The sequence below is a fragment of the Engraulis encrasicolus genome, chromosome 19 (assembly GCF_034702125.1).
Source record: "Engraulis encrasicolus isolate BLACKSEA-1 chromosome 19, IST_EnEncr_1.0, whole genome shotgun sequence".
Lineage (NCBI taxonomy): Eukaryota > Metazoa > Chordata > Actinopteri > Clupeiformes > Engraulidae > Engraulis > Engraulis encrasicolus.
In genome coordinates, this window is record NC_085875.1 from 12,618,641 (window position 1) to 12,636,140 (window position 17,500).

Consider the following 17,500-nt stretch of genomic DNA (forward strand, 5'->3'; position numbering starts at 1 on the left):
ATCACGGTGGCTTTCTGAGATATGCGTGTGAGAAAGGTGAACAGTGGAAAAAAAGTTTTTTTTTAAAAAGTAGGTGGCTCTGCTTCTATCATTGTGGTTTCATTTGTGTAGGAAGGACCCTTTCATATTAAGGCAACAGAGATTGTTCAGTTTGATGGTACAGTGTGTGTGCATGTGTACACAGAGCGATGAGTGGCATGATTAGGGCGTGACGATATTAAATCGTGAATCGTGATATCGAGTACAAGATCGTCTCGAGTCTGCCAAAGTGGAGAAATCATATAGATCGTCTTGCAGTGAGGATGTCAGTATGAGTGATGTTTACTTACTAGTGTTGTTGTCTTCACTTTATCACTTCACATTATTGTATTACAATTGTGCACTTTATGAGAGTGTCAGTGTTACCATTTTACTAACGACAAATTACAAGTTGAAAGTATGACAGTTGTTTTTTGTTTTTTTTATGTTTTCGATGATGGATATATGACATTTTTACCATATCGCCCACCCCTAGTGGCTAGGTTCCTTTGCGTTGGCCACTTCAGCCTGTGAAAATGACAGTGTGAGTCATGACCTTGCCATGACCCTTCAGGGCAGGAGGTTAGTCAGATGGGCAAAGGAGATGAGTGGACGGGCACTGAGGAAGTGTCTAACTGATATGTGTGAGTGTGTGTCTCTATAGGTGTGTGTGGGTGGGTGCTGGGTGGGTGGGTGCGTGCGTGCGTCTGTTTCGGTATGTGTACGCACAAGTCAGAGAGAGAGATGTGAGAAGAACTATTTGTGAAATAAGTGTGTGAAATAATTTGTGTCCAGCAGCGACAAAGACATAAATGAAGATAGAAATGTGGTATGTGTGTATACGTATGTGTGCATGTATGTGCGTATACTACACTGTACGGCAATGAGCTGTTTTGTGTTGTGTAGCATGTGAGTGTGTGTGTGTGTGTGTGTGTGTGTGTGTGTGTGTGTGTGTGTGTGTGTGTGTGTGTGTGTGTGTGTGTGTGTGTGTGTGTGTGTGTGTGTGTGTGTCTTTAATTCTTTTCCTCACCAGCTGTAGGTGTTCCTGGTGGAACTGATCGCCGATCCTCTGCAGTTTCTGCCCGATCTCCACCTCCACGTTGCGCGCTCCTGGTTGCCGGGCGTGATCGGCTGGTTGCCGGGGGTGATCGGCTGGTTGCCGGGGGTGATCGGCGTGCCCCCACTGCTCCTGCTCCATGGCCATCACCATCGGCTCGCCCGGATGAGGCGGCTGGAGCAGTCGAAAGGCTGCGTTACCTGCCACAGACACACACATAATTGGAAACACTTAGTAATGTGCAGACATACAGTATACTGGCAGGTGTCCCAATTCAATGTATACACACTTCAAATCTGATGTAAAGTAGGTAATGTTAAGTAGGGTATTAATTCAAATTCATGTAAATTCAATTTAATAGAACTCTCAGACATCAGTCTTGTCACCACTGATTCTCAAACTGTTAAAGTCTACACCATGAGTCCAGCAAGTCACTGAAAGTGAAGGCAACCATTGGAATTGAATACACAAATATTACAAAAGTGTGTGAGTCGTCTTGTTAGCAGTGCCTGGGTCCGGACAGGTGTCAGTTTTAGAACAGGTGGTAAAATAATAATACAAAACTATAAAATAATACAATAAAGTAATGTCTGTAAAGTCAATTGCACTTTAAAAATTGCTTCTATTTCAACGATCGCCTGTGTCGCATATACACAAAATGCCTTCCTGTGTATGAATTTTTGGGACACCCTGTACATCACAGTAGAAATAAATAGTCAACCTGATACAACAACTGTACATGTTTTACCACATCACAAGAAATGACAGCAGCTGACAGCGTTGGATAATACGATGTACGTAGTAGCCTAAATTTGAAATACAAATACACACAACCGCTCAGTTGGTTTCAGACTTGGGACAGCTAATTCACTCAGACTCCAAACAGTCACAACCACACACAAATCCCCCTGTAGCCTGAAAACAAGCAGGCTGATGCAACTGATGCTCACGGGTGGTGGTGACTCCGGTGCTAGGGGAGCCGTTCGGCAGCCCAAAGGTTGCAGGTTCGAGCCCCACTATGCCTGACCCCAACGATGTGTCCTTGAGTCCTTGAGTGTGTGTGTGTGTGTGTGTGTGTCTGTGTGTGTGTGTGTGTGTGTGTGTGTGTGTGTGTGTGTGTGTGTGTGTGTGTGTGTGTGTGTGTGTGTGTGTCGTGTGTGGGTGGGTGCTGGGTGGGTGCGTGCGTGCGTCTGTCAACCCCAAGTTGGTCCTGGTGGCAGGGTGGTACCCTGCATGGCAGCCATTGCCACCAGTGTCTGAATGTGAGTGTGAATGGGTGAATGCGAGGCCTTAAGTGTAAAGCCCTTTGAGTGCTTGAGGGAGTGGAAAGGCGCTAAATAAATGCAGTCCATTTACCATAATTTACCATGACTGGCAGCTCAGCCAGACAGACAGCCAGACTTCTCCATGGCTGCATGTGCTTTCATAACTATTAAGAAAAAAAGTCAGAAAACATCAGACAGTCATCCTATGGGTGCACAGCTAAACGAGACAGTAGACACAGGACACAAGACACACACTTGTGTAGCGCAGAGAGAAATCAGCGCTTGCGAAAGCCATGTGAGTCACTAGACGGGAGGGAGGGGTGTGTGTGCGTGCGTCTGTGTGTGTGTGTGTGTGTTTGTCTGTTCATGTGTGTGTTTGTCTGTGGATGTGTGTGTATGCTGTGTTTGTTTGTGTATGTGTGTGTGTGTGTGTGTGTGTGTGTGTGTGTGTGTGTGTGTGTGTGTGTGTGTGTGTGTGTGTGTGTGTGTGTGTGTGTGTGTGCGTGTGTGTGTGTGTGGGTGTGTGTGTGTGGAGGGGAGGGAGGGGACACCGATGTGCGTGCCACGGCTGCCTAGAGGAAGTTACACCACGAGTCCCGAAGCGCTCACGAGTGTGTAAGACTAACTGGGACAGAGGTGAGGTTACAGACGGAGAGTACTGTACAGTTCGCTGCAGAACAGCTGGGGAGTTCCTCAAAAGTTAGCAGTTAGTTCCTCACTTACTAGGCTGTAACACCACTGAAGTGCCGCTCAAACTGATATACTGTATTCACTTAATGCAATGTATCTTTTGTAATTATTAGCTAACCATTGATCATTCTATAGGTATCAATTAGGTTTTTGATACTATGGGCTTTGATAACTGGCATGCCCATTGCAGACGTGTCCACAACAACAGCCCTATATGCAGAAAACTTACATCTTCAGAGGAATTTAATTCACAGGCAATATCAAGTTGGATGTATTGAAAAAAATCCACAACAGGTAGCTAAGATCAAATAAACAAGCACGCCTCGTCCTAGCTCTCTCTTACTCACACACACACTCACTCACTCACTCACACGCACACACGCACACACGCACACACACAAACACATCTCGGGACATCTGATAGCGAGTGCTTAATGGCTTTGACCCGTTATGTTAATTAGTCAAGTGTCCACCTGTCAGTGGAAGTGGAGGCAGCGGAGGCAGCCAGCCAGTGGAGTTAGCCAGTCAGTTCCTCCATGGCTGATTTCATAGAAAGCCCTGTAGTGTAACAACCAAGCCAACCAGCAGGACAGGACAGGACAGGCCTGGACAGGATGACCGACTTCCAGGGCATGGCATCATCATCTGCCCCTCTGCCCCTGCTGTCGGTTCCTCTGCCCAGCCCGGTTGTTGTGTCGTCGATATGAGCGACCCGTCGAGCTGCGCTACCAAGCCATGACAACGCACTAGAGTTAGCACCCTGCTGCCTTAGGGGTTTTACGGTACAGTTTTTTTCAATATTTGAAAAGCTGATGGGTCGCTTTCATGTGACATCAGGCACCCAGGACCGTATTAAGACATTGCGGTGCCCCAGGGCACCACACCTCGAAGGTGCCCCCCTTTATGAACAATATTTGCAAAGTTTGTGTCTTGTGTTGCCCCCTAACTGGCTGTAAATGGTCGGTGCTCTTGGGCACTGTGCCACTGGCCCTTATGGACAATCTGGCCCAGCAGGCACCGTCCATTCAATGCATTCGAAGAAGGTATACGGTGAGTTGCAACCAGTGCCAAAGACCAGACATACACCGTACACCGTACGCCGTACACGCCATTGTTTTTTTTCGCCTAAAGGCTAATTTGCTGCACATCTCGACGACAGCAGCAGCCCATCCTGACAGGACACAGCAGCCCTTTACTGGGCTCCAGCCCAGGGCTTCGTGCCAGCCAACCAAGCCGCTGCCACTCACTCACTCACTCACTCACTCAGTCACTCAGCCAGCCAGCCAGTGCAGCTCAGCCTGCCTGCCTCCCTCCCTGCCTGCCTGCCAGCCAGCTAGAGTTGCGTTGCGTTGTGTTGCCGTGTCGTGTTGTGTTGGCCGCGTGGCGTCTGCCAAGGTTATGCCAGGGCACGGGGCCAACGGTTGTTTGCAATGCAAAGCAGCTGAGAGAGGGAGAGAGAGAGGAGAGAGAGAGAGGAGAGAGAGGAGAGAGAGGAGAGAGAGGAGAGCACAGGTAATAAAAGCTGACGTGACCAGCAGCACATCAGCCAGACGCCAGAGGAGGGGGGTGAGGGGTGAGGGGGTGGGTGGGGGAGAGAGAGAGAGAGAGAGTGTGTGTGTGTGTGTGTGTGTGTGTGTGTGTGTGTGTACGTCTGTGAGTGTTTGAGTCTGTGTGTGTGCGCACACGTGTGTTTGCACGTCTGTGAGTGTGTTTGTGTGTGTGTATGTGCTCACGTTTGTAGTATGGTGTGTGTGTGTGTGTGTGGGTGTGTGAGTGTGTGTGTGTGTGTGTGTGTGTGTGTGTGTGTGTGTGTGTGTGTGTGTGTGTGTGTTGCGGGGGGAGGAGGGGGTGTTTGCACGTCTGTGAGTGTGTTTTGTGTGTGTGTATGTGCTCACGTTTGTAGTATGGTGTGTGTGTGTGTGTGTGTGTGTGTGTGTGTGTGTGTGTGTGTGTGTGTGTGTGTGTGTGTGTGTGTGTGTGTGTGTGTGTGTGTGTGTGTGTGTGTGTGTGTGTTTGGGGGAGGGGGTTGAGGGGTCTTGGAGCCGCTAGGCTGCAAAGGAGAGGGCTGTAAAAGTGCTGCCCTCGCGGTTAGCTGGCGCCTGGCCTCAGGCTACGCTACACTACGCTACGACAGGCAGCAGGAGGCGGCAGGAGGAGGAGGTGAGGCAGACAGGACAGGCAGCAGGAGGCGGCAGGAGGAGGAGGAGAGGCAGACAGGACAGGAGTCGGGACGGGGAGTGGTCGACTATGTCTCCCGCACGCTCTCAATGTTGTCTCTCTCTCTGTCTGTCTCTTTCACTCACGTCTCTCTCTCTCTCTCTCTCTCTCTCTCACTCACACGTAATCACACTCTCAATGTTGTCTCTCTCTCTGTCTGTCTCTTTCACTCAAGTCTCTCTGTCTCCCTTTCTCTCTCACTCTCACGCAATCATACTCTCAATGTTGCCTCTCTCTCTGTCTGTCTCTTTCACTCACGTCTCTCTGTCTCCCTCTCTCTCTCTCTCTCTCTCTCTCACTCACACGCAATCACACTCTCAATGTTGTCTCTCTCTTGTCTGTTTCACTCACGTTTTTTTCTTTTCTCTGTCACGCAAGCACACTCTCAATGCTGTCTGTCTCTTACACTCACGTTTCTTTCTGTATCTGTGTCACGCAAATATGCTCTCGGAGTTGTCTTTCTCTCTCACGCACACTTACTCACACACACAAAGTCTCCCCCCTCTTTCTAGTTTCTATTTCTGGCATGCTACGAATGTTTTCTCCCCGTGTCTTGGTTGCACACACGTTAAAGGGGTATGCCACTATTTTGGGGCTTAATACAGTTAAAATCGTTAGCTGGGGTTTATAAAGGTGGTAAAGTGTCTTATTTTTCATGTTAAGCATTGTCTTGCTTTAAGACAAGTTAAAAGAGGGAATATGTCGCTAAGCTAGTGAAAGTCAATGGATCCGTGTAGCATGCTACACGGATCCATTGACTTTCACTAGCTTAGCGACATGCTCCCTCTTTCAACTTGTCTTAATGTAAGACAACGGCTTACATGAAAAATAAGACACTTTACCACCTTTATAAACCCTGGCCAACGATTTTAACTGTATTAAGCCCCAAAATAGTGGCATACCCCTTTAAGTTGTCTCTCACTCTTCGCATCTTACACTCATTTATACGTCTCTGTCCTGTTCTACTCTCACACTCTTTCTCTCCCCCTCTCTCTTCTTTTTCTTCACTCCTTCACTCTCTCCGTGCGAGAAGACTATCTTTGGTAAGCTCTGATTTGTTGTGATTTGTTGCATAATATAATAAGGTAGGTAGGCACACGAAAAAGGTTGCTGTGTTCATTCAATACTTAGTCAAATGTAACAGCCCCTGCCGTGGCCTAGCAGTAGGGCACTGGGTTACTACGCCGGCGAACTGGGTTTGATTCCAGCACGGGCCATTTATCGAATCTTCCCCGTCTCTCTCTCTCCCCACTCATTTCCTGTCCCTCTGTAACTATCCTGTCACAATAAAGGCATAAAAAGCCCAACAAATATATATATATAACAAAAAAGTAGCACTCTTCTATGTAGTTGGTTCAAATCTGAATCAGTCCTGAATCAACACTACAGAACTTACCGTCTCGGCGGTCACGCATGCACACATTTTACACACAAAAATTACAGCCCAAATCCATAACAACCCAAAGAGCCCAGAGAGTAGCTGCTGAGTGCTGCCTGTGAGTCCCTGTGAGCCAGCGGATTGCCTCTGGATCAGGTCGAAGCCTCCCTGATTCATGGGACGTGACAGGTGGAAGGCCCTGCTGCGTTCACATGCTGCCGTGTCTGAAATACTCTGATGGAGTGTCAACTGTCAACAGCTAAGTGCTCGTCACTCAGACTGCTATGAGCGTGGACGGCACTCATTACCAACAACAGACAACACAATTGCCGACAACACAATAAGCCCCCTTTCCCTTCCTGACAAGTAGGATATGCTATTTATTATTAGACAATTTGAGTGTGACTCATGTTGGAGTTTGTGTGTGTGTGTGTGTGTGTGTGTGTGTGTGTGTGTGTGTGTGTGTGTGTGTGTGTGTGTGTGTGTGTGTGTGTGTGTGTGTGTGTGTGTGTGTGTGTGTGTATTTGTGTATGCCCAATGTGTTTATTTATTCATAACCGATGAGTGTGTGTGTGTGCGTCAGTGTGTATGAATGTATACGACAAATATGAATGTGAATGTTTATGCATGAACTATGTGGGAGTGTGTGTGTGTGTGTGTGTGTGTGTGTGTGTGTGTGTGTGTGTGTGTGTGTGTGTGTGACCAGTGAGTTTATTTGTATGTTTTAATGTGTCCTCCTACCGTGGAAGAGTCGTCGGGGCTCCTCTGCCAGGCCGCAGGGCAGCATGCCGTTGCCTAGCAACAGGGCGGGCCCTGGGTGGCCGCCGCCGGGCGCGGGCTGGATTTCTGGCGCCTGCGTTGCCCTGTCCTCCGTTGCCGTCCCGATGCCCTGGTGATGATGATGCTGGTAATGATGATGCTGCTGCTGCTGCTGCTGATGATGATGATGATTGGGCTTTATGTCCCTGAAGGGTGGAGAGAGCCACTTAGAGTTGGAGTCCTCCCCGAACACCACATCCTCGTCCTCATCCTCCATGTGGATCCCCCCACCACCGCCGGGCTGCAGCCTGCTGGACCAATTAGAACACAGGAGCAACAAAACCAAACAGCCAATTAGAACACGGGAGCAACAAAAAAAACCAAACAACCAATTAGCCGACAGCCTTCTCTTCTCTGCTCTGCTCTTCTCTTCTCGTCTCATCTCATTCACTCCACCGCCGCGAGGCGAGGAAGGAAAGCTGCCCAGAGATGGGCATCTCAGTGGTGGCCAATCAGAGGAGATCTAAACAAATCTAAACGGGCGTTTGATGATGGCGGTGGCTGGTGCTGCCGTCGCTGCTGCTGCTGCTGCTGCTGGCAGTGCTAACGCAGGGCATAAGTACAAAGTTGAGCGAAACTGAGGAGAGGAGAAAACACACACACACACACAGAAACACACAGAAACACACACACACACACACACACACGCACACACGCGCACACACACGCACACACACACACACACACACACACACACACACACACACACACACACACACACACACACACACACACACACACACGTGCACACTCGCACAGTTTTCAGAAGTGATGCAAGCTGAAAATGTGACCTGTCTAATCTATTGTTTCAGGTGCCACTGCAAAACAACAAAACAACCAGAATGCTAGTATGTGGTGAACGGCTTTGATTTAGTTCTCACTGATGGGGCGTTATGAAGACGATGCCAAAAGAACAAAAAAAAGCAAATCTCCATAGAGCCAACAATCAGCGTTTTTTCCCCCCTTTCCTTCTTTCCTTTTTACCACAGCGAAGCAATAGTAGAGTGGAAATTAGTGTGGCCTGGGCCCAGGCCCCTGTGTGATTTGGTTTAAATAGCAGAGGTTGTCACCGCCGTGCAAACCACACAGTCATTTGGCTGCGGTGCGGCCACTCGTACTGCTATATTTAGGCCTAACCGTTTGCCGCCAGAGCCTGCCTGCCTGCCTGCCTGCCTACCCTTCCATCTTTTTCCTTCATTCTCATTCGCTCATTCTCTCTCTCTCTCTCTCTCTGCCCTGAGGTCTTGTGGCGGCGTTCAGCCCTCTGGAAGACCTCAATGTTCTGCTGTGAGTGACAGCAAGATCAGCATTTACTAGTTCAGCAATATTGTTTACCCGTCTAGAGCACAGAGAGAGAGAGAGAGAGAGAGAGAGAGAGAGAGAGAGAGAGAGACAGAGAGAGAGAGAGAGACAGAGACAGAGAGAGAGAGAGAAAAGAGAGAGACTGACAGAGAGTGAGTGAGACAGACTGGGAGAGACAGCCGTAATAGGGCCATCCCAGAGTAAATAACATTGGACCGGGCATGGAGAATGGCCACGGGCACAGACCCCCATTCTCTCTCCTTACCCAAATCCACCCTCCTTCACCTCCTCGACCCCCCGCCCCCAGCACAATAGAGCTGTAAACAGAGAGCCATGGCATTGACAGCGGCACGCTAGTGTCTACAACAGGCAGGGATGCAAGCAAGCAGCAGCCCAAGACATGGAACATCATAAAAAAGTAGAGGGCTGGAGGGCTGCGGCGTTCAAGTGGTAAAACTGGTGGTGGTTTGAAGGTGCTCTTTGGCCAAAACGTAGAAAATATCAAAAAAAAAAGGCAGGACGCCAAGGCACTCTTCTTACATAAAACCGCTTTATTATAAAGGCTAGTTCACGTTTGGACTTAAATAATTAAAATTACTGGCAGTGGCAATTATTTTAATTATTTAAGTTCAAACATGAACTAGCCTTTATAATAAAGCGGTTTTATCTAAGAAGAGTGCCATGGCGTCCTGCCTTTTTTTGACATGGAACATCATGTCGCATTGCGTGCCAGCTTTGTCCATCAAGTTACACAAATCACCCATAGCCAATGGGTAATGACAGCTTCCTAAATGATACGTACTGTATGTGACTTTCTGGTTCATTTATGGTTTTGGAATACACTAGGTCTCCCCAACCCACACTACAATCTAACAGTCTGCCACGAGTGGGGGTTTAAGAGTGTGTGTGTGTGTGTGTGTGTGTGTGTGTGTGTGTGTGTGTGTGTGTGTGTGTGTGTGTGTGTGTGTGTGTGTGTGTGTGTGTGTGTGTGTGTGTGTGTGTGTGTGCGTGCACACGTGTGCATGTGCATGCACATTTCATACAAACTGTGTGTGTGTGTGTGTGTGTGTGTGTGTGTGTGTGTGTGTGTGTGTGTGTGTGTGTGTGTGTGTGTGTGTGTGTGTGTGTGTGTGTGTGTGTGTGTGTGTGTTTTCTTTGCAAGTCGTCCTGGCACCACCGGCTTGTTTTCTTTTCCCTCCCGTTTAAATAAATGATGGTAATTCCACAAGACAATCTGTTTCCTATGAACCATCTGCCATTCTGACAACTTATTTCCATGCGCCGCCAATGTGCACCACGGCACACACATGTACAGTATATAGTCCTTGAATGCAATGCATGCAGCCCTTGACCATGGATCACAGCCAGGAGTGTAGACCCTCCTTAGTGCAGATGGGGTCCCGGGCGGGCCTATTCACTATTTCCCTGAAAATACTTAACTACATCATAACAACATTGCTATGACATTGCAGAGAGCCTTAAGTAACAGATTAAGACATAGCCATTGCAATTTTGTGGTGACAGTAAGGTTATAACATAGGCTCTGGAGCTAAGGGTAAACTCTTATGATAAGGCCCCTGTCATGCTGTCAACAGAATGGCAATAACCAAATTGCAACGTATTACTGAAGACTGTGTGTAATGTCATAGTAGTGTACTAGAATGGTAGTGAAGTCTTTTCAGTAACTGGTACAGCAGCCCATTGGCAGTGCAGTGTGCATTAACTTATGCACCTACGGCCTGCCACAGAGAAGTTTGAGTTAAGTTCTTAAGGTGTCAGAGGCAGTGCGGCCTGTTTCCATTTCAAAACCACACACGGTGCTTGAGTGTTTCGGTTTGAAGACAGTTGCTCGCAAAGAGAGTGTAACAAGAATGCAGGTTGCAGAAACAAACAGACTAGTTCTCTAAAGGTAGAGCTCAGAGCAGGACGCGGGGCAGGAGCCTGTCTGAGACTGTCAGCAACAAGCAAGGACGCAGAAGAAATAGTGGATTTGAGTATCAGTGCAAATGTGTACACCATGTTTGAGTGTATCAGTGCAAGTGCGTACTCCCTCTCTGTTTGTTTGTGTGTGAGTGAGTGAGTGAGTGAGAGAGAGTGAAAGAGAGAGAGAGAGAGAGAGAGAGAGAGAGAGAGAGAGAGAGAGAGAGAGAGAGAGAGAGAGAGAGAGAGAGAGAGAGAGAGAGAGGAGATTGGTGGTAGCGCTACTGTTCTGTCGCGACACATAGCTCCCTCTGCTGCCGTTGGCTCACTTCACTTCACTTCACTACACTACACTACACTACAGACAGTTCACTACACACCACACACCACCAGTACAGAGTACTGTTTACAGTCCCTGGAGCAGTGTGGGGTTAGGTGCCTTGGCTCACTTCACTACACTACAGACAGTAGCAGTACACTACACACCACACCACCAGTACAGGGCATTGGTTACAGTCCCTGGAGCAATGGGGGCTTATGTGCCTTCCTCGAGGGCACCTCAGCCATGCAGTGAGATACAGGGAGTGGAAGGGTGGGATTCCAAGCTACAACTAGGGCTGGGCAATATGACGATATATATCGTTATCGTGATATAAACGTGTATATCGTGACCTTTGTCCTATATCGTTTATATCGTGATAGAAATGTTATCCATTTTATACAATTGAATATCATTTAATTACATTTCATGTTGTCACAATACACATTATAAGTTAATGTAACTGTAAAAATAAGAAAGGTTGTTTTGCGACATGAAAAAATAAAGAACAAATAAAAGACAATAACTGAAAATGTATGTAATTGTGCTATATTGTCATTATCGCGATATAAAGTAATCCATATCGTGATATTGGTTTTTTTTTCCATATCGCCAGCCCTAGCCACAACCTTCTGATCTAAAGCCCATCTCCTTAACCACTAAGGCCACAGCAGTTCCACTACCCAAATACACTACAATACTGTACACTACAGGTCAGATTAGACTTCAGCAACTGCGAGCGTGAAAAGTCGCGTGGGAGTGGCCACGAACCAATTTTGTATTCATGCATCTGCGAGCTCTGCGAGGTCCGAGGTCTCGTTGCCAGCCACATTTGAAATTGCGCGATTAGGCTACTTTCACTACATTGTAAGCACTGCGGTCATTATTAAGCAATGTTGCTTTCTATCCCGGTTAGCTAGGTATTTTCACACAAATTGCAAAGGCAATGCAGTGGTATCATTATTTGACATACCCAGTCTGTTTTCACGAGCAGAAAATGCAAGCATGTAAAGACAGTTGATTCTGCCGATGTGTGTTTACATTCGGTGGAGGAACGGTAGTAAAACCGCAGGCATTGTGCCACGAGTGTTCAACTGATGCATTGTTTGTTACTTAGCTTAGCTTCGTGTATTTACACACATTTACACACAATGCATTAATAAAGTTTTTAACAGAATACAGCTCTGCTCTCGCAAACTACTGGCATTGCGCTGCCACAAGAACAGAACAAGGAAGTAGCGAGACGACCAATCATAGTGCCTTTTTGTCTGCGTACTCCGCGTCCGTCCGACGGATAGTTAGAATTTTTTCGAGGCGCTAGACGACGGGCGCAGAGCCTCTGAGAGGGGGGCGTGGACTCGCATAGACAGAAAACGGACGGACGCAGATTCTATGCGAGCGAAGCATAAATCTAGCTTACAGCAACCTTTTCCAACTTGAGGGTCACTTGAAATTTTCACAAATGTTCAGGCCAGGGCCTACCTCTGGCCCAGCCTGGGAACTCCCATACTGCCTTTAGTTCTACACAATCGTTTCGATCTGAAAGACAGTATGGCGAGGATGACTCATAACGTACAAGATCATGGGATCTGTGTCATAATGGCCAAGCATTCCGACCTTAACAGTTTCTCTACCCAATCAGAGAGCAGGGCAGTGTATCCAGAGCAGGGCTCCAGACTAACTTTTTGCACTGGTTGCACTGGTGCGCCTAAAAAAATTGTTTAGGTGCACCAGCACAAAATTTAGGTGCACCCAAATGTTTTCACCACCCCATACACACACGCACCTCAGCTTTAAAAAATAATAATTAAAAATAATAACAATAGCAATAATAATAGCAAGAATAATAATAATAGGCCTAATAATAATAATAATAATGATTATTATTGCTATATTTTAAGACCTGGAGCCTTCCATGTGCTATAGGCTAGTCCAAATGTGCTCCTTATAAAAGACATGACAGTAGGCTACCTAACTAACACATCTTGGCTACAAGCAGTTTGGCTGGTTGAAAAGACCAAATTAGTAGCCTTTTAGTGAGTATGTGTTTGACTAGTAAGATCAACATAGCCTACCAGCCTTTTCTGCAATAAGGCTATGCACACGGCACAAGCACAGACTTACAATATGAAGATACCGGTAGATAGATGGATGGATGGATAGATGGATGTAGGCCTATAGATTTTTTTTTAACAAACCCTGCTAAACATGTCGTGATTTTTAAAATCCTTAGACACAAATAGCCTAGCCTATGTTTACAGTGGAATCTGAGGTGAGTTGGGTTTTGTCTATTTCCCCGTTTTTGAGCGCTCCCCCTCTGCATAGGCCTAATGATTGTGGTATCTTAGCAAGCGCTACGAACGGAAACGACAGCACTAGTGCGCTCGCTCGCTCACTCTCTCTCTCGTGCTGTCTCGAGGTGCATGAACGATGCCTTGCCGACTGATAGGCAGCATGTAGCCTGCCCTAGTCGCTATCAAAAAACTCTCACTGAAGTCCCGACAGACTATCGCGTCACCTGTTGTTTGGCCAGCTCTGCACGCGGCTGAAACATAGCCTAGAAATCTAGACGCCCCTAGTGGCCGCAAAATGAATTTGCTGTAGGGGTTTTTGGCGCGGCCAGGCTAGGTAAAACGGGCACCCGTCCCGCACCCGTCTGTGTTTGTGCGACAATGTTTAATATCCTCTCAAGCCCTTTAGTTTTTCCCCGTGATTGTGACTCTCTCGTGTTTAACATATCCTCAAGTCATTTTGCTGTTTTTACCGTGATTGTAACTCTCTCGTCCGTTGCAAAACTCGCCTGGTTGAAAACACAAAACTCGCTGGCACATGTGAACTCGGATAGTTGAGCGAAGTCGAACATTCTATTCTGAAACGTCGGGCTGCCTGTGAACGAGGAAGGGGGAGAAAGCTACCGGTAGTTCAGCGGAGTTGAAGGAATGACCGCATCGACACGTTTTATTGTGTGATGATGGACCACTACTGTAGAATGACTATTCATTTTATGTCCATTAAAACGGTTGTTTGATAATTGATTTTGTTCTACTGATGGCTGGTCGCACCGGTGCGCCTAAAAATATTTTTTAGGCGCACCATTGAAAAAAATGGGCGCATATGCGACCAAATTGGTCGCACTCTGGAGCCCTGAATCCAGAGACGTTCTAAATGCATTTTAGAATAGAGAATCTTTGGTGTATCATAATAGCCAAGTATTCTGCCCCCTACGGAATTCACAATAGGTAACTCCCCAGACCTAATCTCTATTGTGATTAGGTCTGGTGTTAACCAGGCAACCTCTGGCCCAGCCCACAGTTTGAGAACCACTGCACTACTAACCCACTGACAGCGCGCTGAGGACACACAGAACACACAAACGTAATAAACACACATGTACACACTATAATAAATACACACTCTGTGAAATACACACACGCACGCACACACACACACACACACACACACACACACAGCCCTACTAGGGCAGTAACAATATTGTATCAAACCGAGAAATCGTGATACACAGAGTCATGATACTGTATCACAGTGCAAGAAGACAGAATCGTGTTACGCCCTTTCAAAGTTCTGTTAGGTAACAGGGTACTCTTCAGTCCAGAAAACACATGCAAAAAGAAAATCAATTAATTTAAAAAGATACATTTAAAAAATAATAATAATTGGTATCTAACCATAGAACAAAAATTGTGATACTAACCCAACAATGAGTTATGTTACAGCCATAATCCCTACATATGAAAACTATCAACACATGATGAGGCAGAGGCAGAGGCAGTCTCTCTCATAAACAGCACCCCCCCCCCCCCCCCCCCCCCCCCCCCCCCCCCCCAACCGGCCAAGCCCAGGGCAATTTATTCAAACGCACATGCACAGGCTGTGTGATGGTATGCGTTCAGATTACTGCTTCAACACTGTTCATTCCAGCATAATAAGCAAACAGCCTGACAATTTCACAGTGGTGTCCGTCTGCAGCTAAACAGCTTTCCACTTCATGCCAACAGGCTGCTCAGTGAAACCTCACAGACATCCTGCCCATCCCCCACCCCCTGTCCCTGCTCTCACACCCGTGTTTCTTTCTACTCTCACTCACTTCCTAATAGCAACAGTCACACACTACTACAGAGGTTGCCAACCGTTTAGGCTATACACCTCACATCCACCCACCACCACCAAAATAAGCTCAATATGTAAAATCACTTCATAGGTCAAATAAACAGAAACTATACAACTGAAAGGGAAAACACCCAAGTTACTGATAAAGGTCGCAAATCATAAACAGATACTATTTTCTTCAATATGACCCACAGTCACAGTGAAATGCACGTCTAAACTGATAATGATGCATCTGTCATTGTTGGCCATGTCACATTAGGAAATTACAATGTTGCCGACTGACTGACACTGTTGCCTTCAAGGCATTCCTCGCGCAAGTGCAGCTCGCAGCATCATATTACATCACTTTTTAGAACGCCCGCTCACGAGACCAAGTACTTCTAGAAACGTCTAAAACAGGGCAGGAAAGCCACAGGCTTGGTTTTAATTCCCTAGTTTTGCATTTTTTACACAATAGACATAAATTGACAGAATAGATAAAACACGTGTCGCATTTTCGCTTTAGATAGTATTCCAACTTCCAAGCAAGTGTTGTTATTTAGAAACACGCTTTTGAAACACGGGCTGTCAAATGTTTGAACACCACCCCCTAGCAGACAGTGTCCACACAACTTGCACGCACTCTGACTTGGTGCGTAGCAAAGCTTCTCAGAAAATGCAGGAAATGGCAGCGCGTCTTTAAAAACTCTTCTTGACGATGTTTATCCATCTGTTCAACAAGATGCCATGCGTTTATAACAGGTAAACAACGACGTGAACTTACAATTGTTTTGGTTGCGCTTGAACATGTTGGCTTGCTGGTTTTGCAGCTACCGCAAACTATGTGCAAATTAATTAAAAGGCACTGAAGTGTCTACTGACACCACTGACCTGTGCTTTCCTGCTTGTTGTTTTGAGTGAGCAATGTACCCACTAGGCAACTATTTCGTTAGGGTATTGCTGTTATCGGCGCCCCGAACAGAGCGGTAACGCATCGAAGTGGCCATTTGCCTTTGTCAATACAGTTATCAGTATAATATAGTCCATGTTTTATTTACAATACAACCTCAAGTCACTGATAAACTACTGATCCCCAAACCCGAGGGTCAGGCCAGCTTCTCCGGCGTGGCTTCTTGGGGACAGGCCATCGTCAATGGAGCCGATAAACAGTTGTAAACCCAATGAACCCTACAGTCAGATAAGTTCACCTAATCACATTACTGGGTTAACGTTAACTTGTTAATTCAACTGTAAAGTGCAATCTACTGTTTAGATGTCGAGCAATTTATCACATGGCATTTGCATCGAGATAAGGTTTTCAGTCGTCGAGTTTTATTTACATGCAAGTACGGCAGGTTGGCATGACCAACTATAGAGATCACGCGGACACCAATAGCATCGCATTAATTGTAATATTTGACTGACAAATCCAACAAAAACATAAGTACTAACTCTTTGCAGGCACATAGCAAAACTATGACACTGTCGTACAGGATGGTCCTGTGTAATTACGCATTTGCTTATGTCGCCCCATACACTCACTTTCGCCGTCCATGCAATTATAGAGCTATCCATTTGGGGGAGGGAGGTTGGAGCCGATAGTAGTAGAGTGTAGAGCTCGAGTTCTAGGCTAAACTAAAGGGTCCGCGAGCTCAAACACACAGCAGCACTGAGCACAACAAGGGTCAAAGCCCCGCAGGCTACCGATAGTAACTCAGTCATGACTACCGTTAGTTAGTCATTTCGTTTTAAATTTTCTTACAGGGCTACTCCCTAACCATCCAGATTTGATCACAGAAACCTTCTGAATTACCAAGCAAGCGATAGGTTTATGTGGGCGGTGTTCTTTGAAAACATAACTAACACATCTAAAGAAACATCAAATTAACCATGGGGGCTAATCTAAAGAAACATCAAATTAACCATGGATCAGCCTTTCGGAGTGACCTACAGCCGCCAAGCGTCATTATCCTTTCCCTGTCACTCTGTAATTCACCGGTATTTAGCTTGATGGCTAGTTGATACATGTCCCTTGCGGCGGTTTAATTTATCACACACTGCAGAAATCACTATTTCCATGCCACACATCAGCTGAAACCGCGTTATCACGCAGCTTTAGGCTATAGATGTACCTACAACTGAACGTTAGTCAACAATACAATGTAATTACAATTCACACAGAGACCCGGTCCCCTTATCTGCACGGCGTGTCAAAAAAGCAAACAAATGGAAAGCCAGTGTCCTAACCTTCTTTTGACAAGTCATCCTACCCAGTTAGCGAGTTAGCAGTTGTAGGGATAACTTGTAGAAACTTTTTCAAATATCCATAGGCTACGTAAAGACTACAAAGTTAATAGCAAAATTAAAATATCAGAGAAGCGGGCATCTCAGCGTTGCGGTTAATGTTT

At 46.5% G+C, this 17,500-nt stretch overlaps 1 protein-coding gene across 2 annotated transcripts in view; it reads right to left on the minus strand.

The window, feature by feature from the left end:
- The window catches only part of LOC134434960 (uncharacterized), a 46,097-nt gene that overhangs the window by 28,455 nt on the left and 142 nt on the right, over positions 1-17,500 (minus strand). The window contains exons 2-3 of one of the 2 annotated variants that reach the window (XM_063183656.1): positions 7,367-7,692; positions 1,049-1,275 (exon numbers count right to left, since the gene is read on the minus strand). In XM_063183656.1, the coding sequence (XP_063039726.1) occupies positions 1,049-1,275; positions 7,367-7,661 (522 nt within the window). In that variant the 5' untranslated portion in view covers positions 7,662-7,692. Of the gene's footprint in view, positions 1-1,048; positions 1,276-7,366; positions 7,696-17,500 lie in introns of both variants that reach the window. The other variant, XM_063183655.1, reaches the window with a different exon arrangement.